At 48.0% G+C, this 14,478-nt stretch overlaps 5 protein-coding genes across 5 annotated transcripts; 2 read left to right on the top strand and 3 right to left on the bottom strand.

Annotated features, from left to right (window-relative positions):
- Window positions 1-9: 9 nt before the first annotated feature.
- On the bottom strand, window positions 10-1,448 carry EDB82DRAFT_530176 (NADP-dependent oxidoreductase domain-containing protein; the record flags this gene model as incomplete). The annotated part of the gene is made up of 7 exons (XM_025738739.1): window positions 10-39; window positions 89-632; window positions 684-808; window positions 943-1,001; window positions 1,056-1,155; window positions 1,211-1,277; window positions 1,327-1,448. 7 exons carry the CDS (start codon window positions 1,446-1,448, stop codon window positions 10-12), a joined length of 1,047 nt encoding a protein of 348 aa, XP_025593470.1.
- A 975-nt stretch (window positions 1,449-2,423) lies between these two features.
- On the top strand, window positions 2,424-5,619 carry EDB82DRAFT_516012 (uncharacterized protein). The gene has a single exon (XM_025738738.2). The coding sequence runs from the start codon at window positions 2,545-2,547 to the stop codon at window positions 5,302-5,304; it is 2,760 nt and encodes a 919-aa protein (XP_025593469.1). The 5' UTR covers window positions 2,424-2,544; the 3' UTR covers window positions 5,305-5,619.
- Window positions 5,620-6,477: 858 nt separating this feature from the next.
- On the top strand, window positions 6,478-8,717 carry EDB82DRAFT_333800 (squalene epoxidase-domain-containing protein). Its single transcript, XM_025738737.2, has 2 exons — window positions 6,478-6,600; window positions 6,764-8,717. The coding sequence occupies exon 2, from the start codon at window positions 6,963-6,965 to the stop codon at window positions 8,463-8,465; it is 1,503 nt and encodes a 500-aa protein (XP_025593468.1). The 5' UTR covers window positions 6,478-6,600; window positions 6,764-6,962; the 3' UTR covers window positions 8,466-8,717.
- A 78-nt stretch (window positions 8,718-8,795) lies between these two features.
- Window positions 8,796-10,624, bottom strand: EDB82DRAFT_516008 (nucleotide-diphospho-sugar transferase). The gene is made up of 3 exons (XM_025738736.2): window positions 10,204-10,624; window positions 9,424-10,140; window positions 8,796-9,370 (listed from the first exon to the last, which is right to left on the bottom strand). Exons 1-3 carry the CDS (start codon window positions 10,327-10,329, stop codon window positions 8,969-8,971), a joined length of 1,245 nt encoding a protein of 414 aa, XP_025593467.1. The 5' UTR covers window positions 10,330-10,624; the 3' UTR covers window positions 8,796-8,968.
- A 444-nt stretch (window positions 10,625-11,068) lies between these two features.
- Window positions 11,069-12,262, bottom strand: EDB82DRAFT_333796 (uncharacterized protein). The gene has a single exon (XM_025738735.2). The coding sequence runs from the start codon at window positions 11,856-11,858 to the stop codon at window positions 11,328-11,330; it is 531 nt and encodes a 176-aa protein (XP_025593466.1). The 5' UTR covers window positions 11,859-12,262; the 3' UTR covers window positions 11,069-11,327.
- Between the last annotated feature and the right edge of the window lie 2,216 nt (window positions 12,263-14,478).

Raw genomic sequence — 14,478 nt, 5'->3', positions numbered from 1 at the left:
ACGGGCACCCTATTCACCCCGCTTCACAGGAGAGATGGGCTTGAAAGTATCAGCAGGCAGATATGGATCGTTTTATGAGAGAACTTACCTTTGACGGCTGGACATGATCAAGGGCGCCGCCCATCTGCAGCAGCCAAACATCTGGACCCCCAATGGCCTGGCCTTTACGGTAAAGGAAATCGTTGGGGAATCCTGGATCAAACTTCACAGCACTATCGATCTCCTGGATGTCCTCTTGAGTGAGTTTAAGGGTGAGTGCCTGGATATTGGCTTTGAGATGCTCCACCTTCCGACCACCGATAATCGGAAAGACATAAGATGTCTTGTGCATGACATATGCCAGTGCGACGCTGGTGATGAGTGTGGTCTTACGGTTAGAAATAGATTCCAGCACACGACTGGTTCTGATCTCTTGCTCACTGGCCTCCACCTTTCGTCCGTCCTGAGCATTGCGCTGTTCTTCGCTCTTGAACTTCCCACCTCCGAGGGACCCCCAAGGAGCAATTCCCATGCCTTCAGCTCGGCACATGGGAATGATGTCTCGCTCAAAATCGCGCGAGGATGCGGACCAACGGCCCTGGTAAACAGAGAATTGGCGAAGTCCGTTGCAGCGAGCGTACTCGTTTGCCTTGCTACAAGACTCTTAGCCACTTGTTCAGTCTTGATCACATGTGTCATCTCACCTCACAATCCAAGCAGGGGTGTCACTGATGCCTAAGTGAAGAACTTTGCCTGACAGGACGAGCTGATTAAGAGACTGCATCAGCTCTGGAATAGTGGTACTCCCATCGTACCAGTGAACATATAGCTTTAACGAAGTTAGTAAGTCGTCATTTATGAGAGGAAGGAACATGCCAGATCAATGTAGTCAGTCTGTAGATTCTTAAGACTAGACTCGACCGAAGTTCTAAGACTTTTGGTGCCATTGCCACAGAAGTTCACCATGATGTTGGGATTGCCAGGTCCAGCCCGAAAGTTTGTCGTATATTTGGTAGCAATAACTGAGGAGGGGAGTTAGTGTCGTGTCAGTGAAGTGACAGGCAAAAGCGACAAACCGATCTCATCCCGATTTCCACGCTTCGACATCCATTCCCCCACCCATCTTTCGGTCTCTTGGAATTGGTAGTTGTTGGCAGTGTCGATAAAGTTACCTCCCTTGTTCGGATTTAGTAAGACATATCTAGCATATCGGGTGATTCGCTATTCATACTTGTTCGTAGTAAAAGTCCAAGATTGATTCGGCTGTAGACTGGTTGCACTCGCCCATCAATTCTTTCCTGTATCTCATTTAGTTAAATTGCACATAGTGCAGAGACTCGCTCTTACCAAGAGTTTCCAAAGTTCATGGTACCAAGACAAATAGGAGAGACCCAGATGGAAGCAGTAGGTGACAGCAGGCGATATCGGCCCAGAGGGCTCTTGGGAGGCGGTGCAGCGGGGAGTGCCATTTTGATCCGTGATGGTGTTCCCCGAAGATTCTTGTGAGAAAAGTCAGTGAGGTTTTGGGTAGAAAAGAATAATGCGGCAGAGGATGATGCGGTATAGGTAAGTGGTGGGAAACTGCGTTACCGACAGTTGAAAATCGATGTATACCAGTGACAAACAGCAGTAGTGTCACTAGCTGTAGTCAGTGATCCATCATCAAGAGAAGGAAAACTGGAATATATGTCAATTGGGTCCCTTCGAGGCTCCCGAGTTTTCAGGGCGGTGATTCACTGTTTTTATATCCAAAGCCATTGTTTGAAATAGGCAACTGCAACCCAAAACAATACATCTAATGTCACTGTGGAACGGTCCTTCTGGGTCCTAATTCAAGTCTCTGATTTCGTTTAGAAGATGAAATGAACACGTACTGTATTATGTTAATCGGTGTTTATGTTTTATCGCCATATCGGAGTTAAGGAGTTCCAAGCAACTAACAAGATTTCTCTCAATCTATTGGTACGGCAACGAGACTCCTCAAATGCAACGACGTGACATTTCTCTTTCTAGTGTTAGTATTATCGCCGAAGAGGACAATAAATCGGCGTTAAGTAATTATTGACAATGTGTAAATGCTCGATATTGTGTTTATTTGTCATGACGGATTAATGACAATTAATCGTAGCTTGCATGGTAACTTCAGCGCAATTATAGAAGAAGAAGATTTTTAGACGCTATCAAACTCATTATAGATAAGAATATATGAGATATACAAGTTAAGATCAATGATAGATATGAATAAATACTGTTCAAACACAAAATACATTTCAAAAGTTGATCATGACTTACCCTGGGGCTACCCCAGATAATTCCTTGCTCAGCCGTAGTCGAGTTTAAGGGTTCTCATTGGACTAAACTTCCGATCCAAAACCCGGCCGGTACGTACCATTCTCCATCCTCAATCTCACTTCAATTGGCCTAGAATCTAATCTAGAATCTGTGCATCACACCACCACCGATACCGCGAGCGACATATCAAGACGACGAATTGAGCCTCAAAATACAAGCTCACCAAGCCGAATCTGGACAAAATTGGTCCAAACCAAGATGAAGGCCGCCTAGATGGCCTCACCAAGTCCCGCCCCTCCCAGGGCTGTCGTTCACGCTCTACGTGGTGTGCTCCTAACCACATCCTTTTCGGTCATTCTCTTGGCTGAAGAACGACGTCGACGTCTCAATATCGCCCGGGCTGCCCTCGACAATGCTAAGAAACTTCACACTGCGCGAGTGAACAGAAATGCGACTGCGCTGGCCGAAAGTTACAACAGTAGACGAGAATTTCCGATTGAAGTTGTCCACGATTTCTCACACGCCCCCACCAATAATCCTCTTCGCCGCCGTCGACAACGAATTGATTCATTAGAGACCGAGTTATCGCGACCGAAAGAAATCATATCGATAGAAAACTTTGAGGCAACATTGTCCGGGGACTTCGACACGGCTAGCACATCGCAAACGAGCCAGAGGAGATGGGATGAATGGGATGCAGCCCGAAAGGAACTGTCACGAATATCGGAGATCAACCCATTTACAGATAATGGCTATTCGATCAGGTTTTCCCCAGATGTCAAATTGTCAGCTCTGCAATCACGGACTCGCAAGCCAAGGACTCAGAGACCAGCCACTAGGCCTAACACCAAACCGAACGTCAAAGCGACAGGATCACAGCATGCAAATGCCGCTTTGAATGGACAATTGAAATCTATACTGCAACTAGACTTCATCGTCACAGAGCTGGAGACCTTAGACTTATCAAATAGTCTTCGTGCTGAGAAAGAGAGAAATGCCGTCGGGCTACTTGAAGAATTGTCCTCAAAACAGGCCGAGGAGCCCAAGGAGATTCTATCAAGAGGCATTCGGTTACTTCAATCTATCGCGACTTCATGCGAGTACAACAATATCCCTAGTGTTCTGGGCGCACTACGTCCAATCTGCAAGGACGCCAGTCTTCTTGCTGTACCCTTCTTTGACAGTTTGAAACAGAATCATAACGCAGAAGGCGTTCGTCAATTTCTAACAAGCCTGTCGAGTTTCCAGCCCGAATCAATAGGGACAAAAAATGACAATGAATGGATCATGCGACTATTGATGCACAACTGGAGGAAGACGAAGGACTTTGCCGATATACAAAACATTTATGGTTTACTTCAAGAAGGTGGACTTTTTGAGGACGACGTTTTCCCAGTATCTACACAGTATGCTGTCAGGCGCCGAGTCATCCTCATTGCCCTTGACGCTGGTGACGATGCTACTGCAAGTGCTGAGATGGCTTTGCTCTCTAATATGAGATTTGGGACATCTGGTATCGATGTCAAGCTTTGCGGGCGATTTATTGTTCGGGACGCGGAATTAGGACGCTGGGATGAGGCTGTATCTGAGCTTCAAAATTTTGGGTCCAAGGCAAAGGAATCAGCTCAGTTTCAGAAGGTGCTTTCATGGCTTACAAAGACATATTGCAAGGACCATACGCCCTCACAGGTGGATATATTTGTGAGAGATCTTGTTGACAATCACGGCATGACGTTAAACAAGCCTCTCGCTTCCTTGGTCATGGATAAGCACGGCAGAACACGTAATATCCAAGCACTGGTTGCATGGGTGCAGTTCTGTCAGGATGGTGGATTGGAGATGGACCAAGTCTTCTTCAACGAGATTGCCGACAAATGCTGCAAGTACTGGAGCTTGTCGCGGATCGATGTGGTTCGCATGCTAAAGGACGTACGAAGCTCTAAATCTTGGATTCAAGACCCTCTCCTGACTAGGTATGTGAGCGACGGTGCCTTGCATAGTCTTCACAAACCCCTACCAGGAGAGAGAGCGGATGCGTTTGGACTCGCTCAGACCCTCCCCGAAAGACGAGGAGACTCAATTACTATTTATGAGCGAGCCGTTTTCAAGCACATGAATACTCTTGCCCTCCGAAACGACTGGAGCGGCACCTACAGTGCTTACCTGGAGGCGACCAAGGAGGGTCTTGGCGACTCGTCGCGATGTCTTCGACTTGCGGTCGTGGCCAACATTCATTTGGAAGGGCCACATTCGTGCACAGGATCAAGACTCATCAACGAAGCTCACAATAAGAAACACGATATCGGTGGCGCGTTGGTGCCGATGTTGATCGCACGACTCGAGGCCGGCGATAACGCGGGCGAACTGCTTCATGAGAACCTTCTCAAAGGTCAAAAAATCCACGATAGTGTTTACAACAAGGCCGCCCGAGTTCTCACACAAAAGGGAAACCCTGAGGCTGCGATCATGGTGTGTGAAGTTGCGGCACGAGAGAACGGTATGGGTGAGCTGGCATACAATCAATACAACTTTGCCAGTCTTATCCACACGTATACTGGCCAAGGACGCTATACAGACTTGTTGCCACTAATCAACAGTTTCATTTCGAAGTCTGAGTGGTGGCACGGTAGCAAAGAGTGCAAGGAGTCGATCAAATTTGCAATGAAGCATGTGGCTTCGCGAGCGGCAAGGGATAGGAAGCATGAGGGCTCGTACGAGCAAGTTCTCTTGCGTCTCGAAGGAGCCCTTGAGCATATTAAGTACCTACGAGCGATGAATCGGCAAGATCGGGAGACTTTGACCAAAGAGGTCATTAGTGCCTTCAAATCGATAGATGAGCCAGCGGCTTTTGAGGGGGGTTTCTTTCCAGATACACAAGCTGGACGACAGCCACCGAAAGATAAGAGGAATACGGACTGGGAGTCATCCACGAGGCGAGACTCAGCAACCCAGACCACAAGCGAGACAAGGCATCGCATTGTTGAAGATGACTTGCATTCACAAAACCAGACTATAGACGATGTCCGAACATGATGATAGGAGAGGACGAAACAAGAAAACATGCCATAACTGAGCGAGGAAACCATTTTTTTTTTATAGAATCAAATGACGGGAGCAATCTTTCGAAAGCATGTACAGTTAGAAGGCATATGCATTGGCATGGCGTAGATATCATTGTTACATGAGATGCTCTTTTGGATATATTGGCTTCTTAGTTACGTCGACTTTTTCTTCAATGGTCTGGCAATATTACGCATGATATGATATCGTGTGTACAATAGTAACAATAAATGAATAACAACACATTGATCAAAGCAAAGTTATCTGTTCAAGAGACAGCAGGTACCTCGCAAAAACAATTGACATATCTCGTCACATCAAAGCACATGCAAATAAGCTTATATACAGCACGTACGGTTGCATTTTGCATGTGATTCTTCTGTTTATCTCTGCATGCAAAGTAAGCTCGCAACTGCAAATGATGAACTATTTTACTGGTGGAGACTAGTTTGGTAGTGTCACATGCATGAGCGTATTCGTGTAGACCAGACCCATTATCATAAGATTTGTTTTGTAGGTCATCAATCGGACAATGATTAGACACATTCAATCGCAGGAACACAGCATCAGCTCAGCGTTGACAGTAATACTGGATCCGAATACGTTTCTCATTTTCCCCAGACGAAGTAATACCGGACTCGGCAGAGAGTTCAAGAAGAAATTGGGTCGAACCACGTACGATTTTGAATTAATTTTGAGGGTCTTGCTCTTTCACATGCGTGTTCCAGATCCGGAACCTGGCGGTGTCCCTTTAGTTCATCGAACCATGTCCAGCAGATATCAGCTTCCTTGGTTGGCTACTCCTTTAGCGGTCAGGTCGTAGTGGCGCGATGGTCAAGGCGATGCAGCGTTGCGGGGTGAGGCTTACAGGGACTTTACAGTGACTTGGTTCCCTGGAAGAATAAAAATGACAGCCCTAGAGAATGGAACTAAGGATTGTCCGATGACTGTCAAGGGTCCATTGGATCATCTTTTTTTTTTCTGCCCCTGACATTGAGCGATCCAATGATTTATAGGCTGATTTGATGATATCTCAAAGGATGAATGTCACAAGAATGGGAAACAAAGGGTCACTATAAACGGCGCATATCCGGTCAATTGCAACTAGACCAAGAGGGATTGTTGCCTTTCTGAAATATTTGTAGTCTCTTCAACCGTCCAACAAACTTAGTTGTGGTTTATTCCCTCCAACTTTTCCAAAAGTCGAGAGCGTCATTGTCCAGATCTACGCCCCTGAGTTGTCAGAGATATACTCATATTTGGATATCTGTGAGTACCTAGTCTCGATTTCGCATTCAGTACAATTGTTCTTATTCTTATTCTCTTTCACGGCGATACTGCCCTCGTCTTTTGTCTGGCCACTCAGTATCGACTGTGACACCAAACTCTTTCTTGACCACCAATCGAACTTCCCCCTAATTTCAATTTCCAGGGTCATCGATCCGAAAACTTACCCATCCAATTTCTCGCCCCCGATCCGCGATTAATAGACCCCCCACTCCCCATCGAAATCCCAGGTCTAAGTTCCAAGACAAGACAAGTCCAGTCTCAACTACCGCGACTCGACCTTGCTTCTTTTTCCTCCTGTCTTGTCAACAACAGTCAAGCTACCCGAGCCTATACTTTCAACAATGGCTTCAACACTCACAACAACCGAGGCGCAATGTCGCCGCCGCGAACAATACCATGAAGCCGATGTCGTCGTTGTAGGAGCCGGTGTATTCGGTTGCACTATGGCTTTCGCTCTCGCCAACCAAGGCCGATCCGTCCTTCTCCTCGAGCGATGGCTCAAGGAGCCCGATCGCATTGTCGGCGAACTTCTCCAGCCCGGTGGTGTCACCTCCCTTCAAAAGCTCGGCCTTGGACACTGCGTCGAGGGCATCGACGCAAAGCCTTGCTACGGATACACCATTTTCTACCATGGCGAAAAGGTGCTCGTTCCTTACCCTGGCATTGACGAAGAGGGTAACCCTACGCATGCTTGGGGAGGTCATAGCACAGGAGACAGGAGTACAAGACCTTCGGGATGTAGTTTCCACCACGGTCGCTTCATCAACAAGCTACGAGAATCGTGCATAGCCCATAAGAACATCACTGTCGTCGAGACTGAGGTAGTCAAGACTCTGCGTGGAGAGGCGTCGGACCAGATTCTCGGTGTCGAGAGTCGCACCATGAACAAGGAGACTGGAAAGAAGGAGCAAGATTACTACTTTGGACAATTGACCATTATCGCTGATGGATATGATTCCAAGTGGCGCCAGGAAGTTCTCAAGACCAAGCCCAAGGTCTGCTCAAAGTTCTACGCTCTCGAGCTCATCGATTGCGACCTTCCTCAGCCCGGCCATGGCCATGTCATTATTGGCAACGCTTTCCCCATCCTTCTCTACCAGATCGGAACCCACGAGACCCGCGCTCTTATCGATGTGCCCCAAGGTATCCCTGAAGCTTCGCCCGAGAACGGCGGTGTCCGTGGCTACATCCGCAATTTCGTCCTGCCTGCTCTTCCTCCCTCGATCCGACCATCAGCTGAGAAGGCTCTTGAAGACGGCAAGATTCCCCGAAGCATGCCCAACAGCTGGCTCCCCCCCACGAAACAGCGCTCCAACGGAGCAATCCTTCTCGGTGACGCTATGAACATGCGCCACCCGCTTACGGGCGGTGGTATGACTGTTGCATTCAACGACGTTGTCATCCTGTCAGAGCTGCTGCACCCTGATAAGGTCGCTGATCTTGGCGATCCCAAGCTGATCAACAATGCTCTCGATGAGCTTTACTGGAAGCGCAAGCCTTTGACTGGCATTATCAACGTTCTGGCCCAGGCTCTCTACTCTCTGTTCGCTGCCAATGACCGCCAACTACGTGCTCTCCAGTACGGATGCTTCACTTACTTCAAGCGCGGTGACACTGACGGCCCCGTCGCTCTCCTTGCCGGTATTCTCCAGCGTCCTTTCATCCTTGCCTATCACTTCTTCTCTGTTGCCTTCCTTGCTATCTGGCTCAACGCATGCTCCGTCGTTGGCTGTGGAATCTTTGGCATTTTCAAGTTCCCTCTCGCTATTATCGACGCCGTCCTCATTCTCTGGAAGGCATGCATTGTCTTCATTCCCATTATGTGGCGCGAGTCCTTCCAGTAGAGAAATGAAGTATTAGAAGGGAAAGAAAAACGAGCATGGTGATTTTTATATAGCGAAAGCTGCGGCGTTTACGGAGCTTTGTCTTGGGATCTTTACGTCAAGTTTTTAAAAAGATTCCATGTTCCTTTTGGGCTATTAGAGATTTCAAGAGGAGGGACTGTTGTATATATTCCATGGATGGTTATGAGACATTTGAACATTTTGAAGTGTTGAGCGTGGGGAGTGACTTTTTATTACATATACAACACGCTTGACCTGGGACTAGACTTGGGACAATCAAGTAGAATTCCATAAAGATTAATATTAATTGCAACCCCATACATTCTGATCATTTACTCAGTGAAGTCGACCCTGTGACGAGCAGAAGAGTGAGCCGAATGATATAGAGAAGTAAGATGCAGGGATGTGGACTTTTGTATTCAATTTAGATTACAAGAAGATCTTGTTGACCCGTGATTGCCTGCATTTATCCCCTCACTTTCCCCCTTCTTGGTATTCCCATTCTATGTCAATCTTCGTCTGTAGACGCCAAACATCCAGCTCGCTCGTAGCACCGCGAGGCCAATAGCCATCTTGATGCTGTCCTGAATTACGTTGAGCTTGCTTCCACCAACTTCGTGCCACTCGATAGGCACCTCGGCAACCTTGATGCCAGGACTAGTGCCAATAACACTGCCGTCGTGGCCAAGAACTGGCGTGGCGGGCGCTGACTCGGCAAGCATGAGCATCTCGATATCGAAGATCCATCCCTCGGTGTGCATGTAGGGAATGATGTGAGGGAGTGATGCACGAGAGAAGAGCTTGAAACCGCACTGAGTGTCGCGGATGCGGGATGTTGCTGGGGGAGTGAGGATCATCAGGACGAGATGGAAGGATCGCATGAGGAAGTTGCGCAATGCGGAACGCTGTATCGTGTTAGTTATATACTTGTTTAGGATCCATCATGGGTATGGCTTACTTTGACAACAGCCTCACTGCCGACAAGATGGGCACGGCTGCCGATAGCAACACCGCGGTGAGATCCATCAACAACTTCCTCGCACCCTTCAATGAGCTTGCCAGCATCAGAAAAGCGCGAGGCTCCGTCGGCGTCAGCGAACAAAATGTATTCGCCCCTCACATGTCTGAAACCATGCGTGGTCGCTCCGCCCTTGCCTCTGTTGCGCTCAAGTGAAATGACTCTGAGAATGTCATGTAGACCATTTTCCTGGGCGAACTGAAGAACGACGTCCACGGTCTTGTCCCGGCTTCCATCATCGACTACCAAGATCTCGTAACCTGCAAGGTCCTCCTTGGGAGCGGTTCGTCCTTGTCGCTTAGACGATGGGCTCGTGGAGGTGGATGCAGGAACTGTGGTACGACCGAAGTGTTCATCAAGGTAAGCGACCGCCTCTACCAGAGTTGGGATCACACGGTCTTCTTCATTGTAGGCTGGAAATACGACACTCAGGCGCACTTGAGCGGACTCGATGTTGCCAGCGTCGGGAGTGGGATAAGCTTCGGAAGGCTTAATGTGCTGTTCGCTGTGCTGGCGCTCTGCAAGCCAGCGATCATACCAGCATGGCAGAGGTTGAGGCTGTGTTCGTCCGGTGGTGGGATGGCTCGTAATGTAATGCTTCTCGGCGGGGTGGACGGGACGAGGCTTTGGCGCGACGAGATGTAGTATAACATAGAGCTAAGGGACAGAGGTGAGCATGACAATGCGCGGGGCCATAGAGGGGTTGAGTAAAGGACATACCTCGAAAAGAGCCAGGGTAATAAGACCGATGAAGAGGACGACAAGGACGTGAACAGGTGTAGCCTCAATCCAGGTCCAGAGAGGCCTGAGGAATTCGGGCAGCTCACGGGGTGTCGCGGCAGCCATGTTTGGTGTTGAAATGCGACGAGCGACTGCGGAGCTGCAGCGGATGGAGAAGGGGGAAAGTATTAGAATCAAAGGACGTTCATGAGAAGTGAGTTTTCTTTTTTGTTGAGTGTCACAAGGAAAAAAAGTATGCGCCCACTTGGCGAAAAGGTTACAGTGAAGAAAAGAAACGCGGTACGTGGCCGCGGTTATTTGCTTTGTACTGAGATGAGCGCCCGGTCAAGGCCACGAAGCATCTCCAAGTACCCGTACCTGGGCCTAGGTTGCATGGATGAAGGGTTCATAGTTGATTACGTAGCTACGTCAGTAGGTAGGGATCGGCAGGGACCAAGTGAATTGACGAATGACATTGCTTATTTTTAGATTCATTTCAATGCATGAATAAGTCTTGATAATAATCTGGGGTTGCCTTTACTTGATTAATTGTGTAGGTTGTGTTGTTAAAGCCGATCATTGTTCATTATGTCACTGTACGAGATAATGAATGGCATCCAGCAAATGAGAATGAGTAGGTAGTGAATTAATTCTGTTGGTCAACAGCTAAAGAAAATATTGGTCGTACAATAGCCCAAAAGAGACAATAACCCGCCAACGCTTCCAGAACAAAAAACAAGAGAGTTTAACTCTATAATTATACATGAATGTAGGGGCATACCAGAGTCCTGCTCTGGGTCTCGACTCTTAAAGTGTGGCGCCTGTCAACCACCACTTTTAAGCCTCCAACCCAACATGACCCGACTTGGAGGGATGGGATACCCCCCGGGCCCCAAACACTAACAAAGCACTAGTTTGCCTTGTCTACCAGTTGGTTGTTTCTATTGTTCGAACCTTAATTCGAATAGAGTCCTGCTCGATCCCAGTGGAGAGCTTGGTGGACGGTTTCGGTTTTCAGCTGGCAGGCTTCTGTTAAGCCGAAGTAAAGTTTGGGTGTTTGTCTTTTGTGCTTGATCATGAGCTGAACCCTCCAGGGGCCAAGCAAATCTTGTACATGGCTAAAGTCAGATCATGACACCGGTTTGGAAGCGCTGAGCTAGACGATCGCGGGGATCAGGAGACACAGAGTATGACATGCCAAACTGAGAATCCCGAACAACCTCCTTGCCCTTGAGAGAGAGTGGCTGAGGGAAGGTAGGGGCGGGAGAAAAAGCATACGTCTGCACAGGAGACTGGCTTCTGGGGCTAACATCGCCATCGTAGTCGGCCTCGCTGGCCTGGTAGGCGGTGCTGGCACTGCCACTGGTGAAGGGAGATGAGGTAGATGAGCCGGGGAAGTTCATCTGGATGGCCTGGCTATCGTGCATGGTCTCGGCGACGGCCTTTGCAGTGCGCTTGCGGTTCTCGGTACGAATCTTGGAGCGATCATGGCGAAGAGCACCACTTGGACCACTGCTTACAGAGTCGCAGGCAGCGTGAGTGGGAACATGGCGATAAGGCTGTGAAGGCTTGATGGGCTTGGATTGTTCGACTTCCTTAATCTTGCCTGCGTCCTTGTGATCGCGAGCACGCTTGATGGAGCTGAGGATGGACATCTTGGTGATTGTTGTATGAGTTGAAGAAATGATGTTGTAACAAGGGCTGTTGTTGTATTGAAGTTGATTTAGAAGTGTTATTGTTGTTGGAGTTGTCTTGATTGTTGGTGTAGTCTGATGAGAAAAAGTCGTTGATATAACGGGCGAAGCTGTCTAGATATAGAGCAACTCCAAAAGAACGACCGTAGCCATGATTAGAAGTGTCAATGGTATAGAGAGCCAGGTCCGTTGAAAGCTGGCGTCAAGGTTGAGTGGGCTTCACACAGATACGGCCCGCAACGGCGTTGGAATGGCCGATCTTTACTCTGTTCGAGACTCCAAGTTGGAAGGCAAACGACCTCATCGGAGGCGCCAAAGTCAAGCGCCACCCTCGCGCCCTCTCTGATCTCCCCTTGCGGACCCGACAACCCGGCTAGTTCAGTGTATGTGCAGGACAAAATCAGTGATGAATGAAGCAGATCCAGGGGGTTTCACTGTAGAAGGAATGCAGAAGCATCTACGTTTTGTTTGAGCGTTTAGCCACTTGTTGCAGATCTTTCTGAGAATGAATCGCGAGCTGTCGTCATTGAATCATGTACAGTGTCTTTGATTCAAGTGACGTTGGTTCGATGAGATGATCTCCCTTCTTGACAAGATGTCAGTGTCTTGGACAAGCGCGACATCGGCCTTTAACGCGTCTTATTAAAGCTACAATGACCAGGAGCAGGCACGTGTAAGAGCACAGGCAGGCCGAAAAGCCGAATTCATGGACTATTCTATTCTTACCTTTGATTCTCAACGGAATCATCCGTCCAGGCACGAGCTGCCTTTTCGCCTTATAGTCGTTGTGGCTTGCGGTGCCGCGGCGCGGTGGATATGTTTAGCCATATGCAGAGCATCGCCCTCAGCTTTTTCGCACAAGCACCGCCGATATAGTGATTGCTAGATGGTTATACATCCAGCCAGCCTCTCAGTGTGAGCGGGTGTCAGTGGCTGTCTGAGATCGTTGCAGATTCTTCCAGACCTTTGTCTTGGACGCCACCAGGACTGGATCGAGCAACCAGTAACAAATGTTTATTGACTGAGAAGAGACAGACGCTGAAACTTGAGCTCTTGTTCTTGAATTGTTTGTTCTAACAAGAAGCGCGTTTGTCAAGAAGTGATTGGATTGCATCTCGGCGTTATTGATGCTACTCCTGATGCTAAGTCAAGACGTTGATGATGTGTTGTGGGGAGTGGAGAAGGCCGATCAGCATCGCGTTCACTAATCTGTCCATATATTTAGGCCAGTATGATGCATTGCTGGGTAGCACGGCAGTGTAAAGGATGAATACATCCGTTGAAACGATGTTGCCTTACGAAGACTTGAGTTTTCCACGTCATCTCTTGGTTCGCTTGTGAATATCATAAACGCCTCATGAGATCAGTTCAACACGAAACGAAGATGGGTAAAAGTTTCTCTCAACGGTTTTGTGCATGTATCCTCAAGAGGTATTGGCTAAGAAACGAAGATGCCTCACTTTGAGAAACGAATCGTGGCGTCAATCCCTGCACCGAAGTGTTTCGGTGGTCTAAATCTACCGGTCTCTTGGGTCATTGACGTGGAGTGATTCTTACCCCTTGGCTGAGAAACTAGACGCCTCATCGTTTTACTGTTGCCTCAATTTGCCCGTGATGTGTTGTTGGTGTCTGATAGGTTAGTTGTTGTTTTTTGCAAAAATAAGAAAAAGGAGAAAAATTGAATGTCACCCGCTGTCTCATGCATGAGGGAACGTGCCGTGCCCTGGCAGCTTTGACAGCCCGGGGACTCCCCTGTCGATATTCATCTTCTGCAAGATCAGATCTGCATCAGGGATGGTACCCCAGGCCAAGCTATTACACTAAGGTAAGTGCTGTATCCCAGGTGAGCCAAGCCTGCCACACAACTGCCCAACAAGAGATAACATTTAACAAACATTTAGTTCGTTTCAACTCATCAAGAATAACGCGGACCGATTAGAAGATCAATGCTGTTTAACAAGGCCTTGGCTCTGTCTCATTAGAAACAAAAGCACCAAAATTGTGTCAAGTCGATCCCCCACTATTTGTCATTTTCAACTTAAACCAATCTCAATTGGGATCGCCATCTCACGCTAGAAGCTTTAGAAGTCTAAACTGACTTCCCAGAAGAGTTAGGATCCCAAGCCCTCCCTCTGTTGTCTCTCTCTGGCCGCTACTGTATGCAGTTGGATCCAGCAAAAAAAAAGCAAAAAAAAAAAAAAAAAAACGCTCGGCTTGTCTTGGCTTCCAATATCAATAGACCCCTGGCGGTGAAGCCGACGATACTGAAACAGTTTGAGATTTTGTCTCTTGGCTTACATCAAGACTTTACGTTTCTGTCCAAAAAGCTCCGGATATGTATCACATGTAAGTGGGTAAAGTAGACAAGCCACGAAACAAAGGAGGTATAAAGACTGCGGATGCGATGAAACTTGATTCTTAGCAGATTGTATCGTCAGACAGCATTGTCTCCCTCCCTTTGTCTAGGTACTCAAACGCCTTATTTACTTGGACATACATAGGTCTGCGTTTTGCCGAAAACCCGGGCTCACCGCTAATATCGATAACCTCTCGGTCTTTTCTCACATGCCTTGCTATATAG

This window comes from Fusarium venenatum, assembly GCF_020744135.1.
Source record: "Fusarium venenatum strain MPI-CAGE-CH-0201 chromosome Unknown EDB82scaffold_4, whole genome shotgun sequence".
In the NCBI taxonomy this organism is placed as follows: Eukaryota; Fungi; Ascomycota; class Sordariomycetes; order Hypocreales; family Nectriaceae; genus Fusarium; species Fusarium venenatum.
The sequence above is the reverse complement of the archived record's forward strand: the minus strand, read 5'-3'. Positions and strand labels throughout refer to the sequence as shown.

Coding starts and splice junctions, on each gene's coding strand:
- EDB82DRAFT_516012 (XM_025738738.2), top strand. CDS start 2,545: ATGGCCTCACCAAGTCCCGCCCCTCCCAGGGCTGTCGTTCACGCTCTA.
- EDB82DRAFT_333800 (XM_025738737.2), top strand. CDS start 6,963: ATGGCTTCAACACTCACAACAACCGAGGCGCAATGTCGCCGCCGCGAA.
- EDB82DRAFT_333796 (XM_025738735.2), bottom strand. CDS start 11,858: ATGTCCATCCTCAGCTCCATCAAGCGTGCTCGCGATCACAAGGACGCA.
- EDB82DRAFT_516008 (XM_025738736.2), bottom strand. CDS start 10,329: ATGGCTGCCGCGACACCCCGTGAGCTGCCCGAATTCCTCAGGCCTCTC. Junction 10,141..10,203: donor TTACCCTGGCTCTTTTCGAG/GTATGTCCTTTA, acceptor TCTGTCCCTTAG/CTCTATGTTATACTACATCT. Junction 9,371..9,423: donor GCAGTGAGGCTGTTGTCAAA/GTAAGCCATACC, acceptor AACACGATACAG/CGTTCCGCATTGCGCAACTT.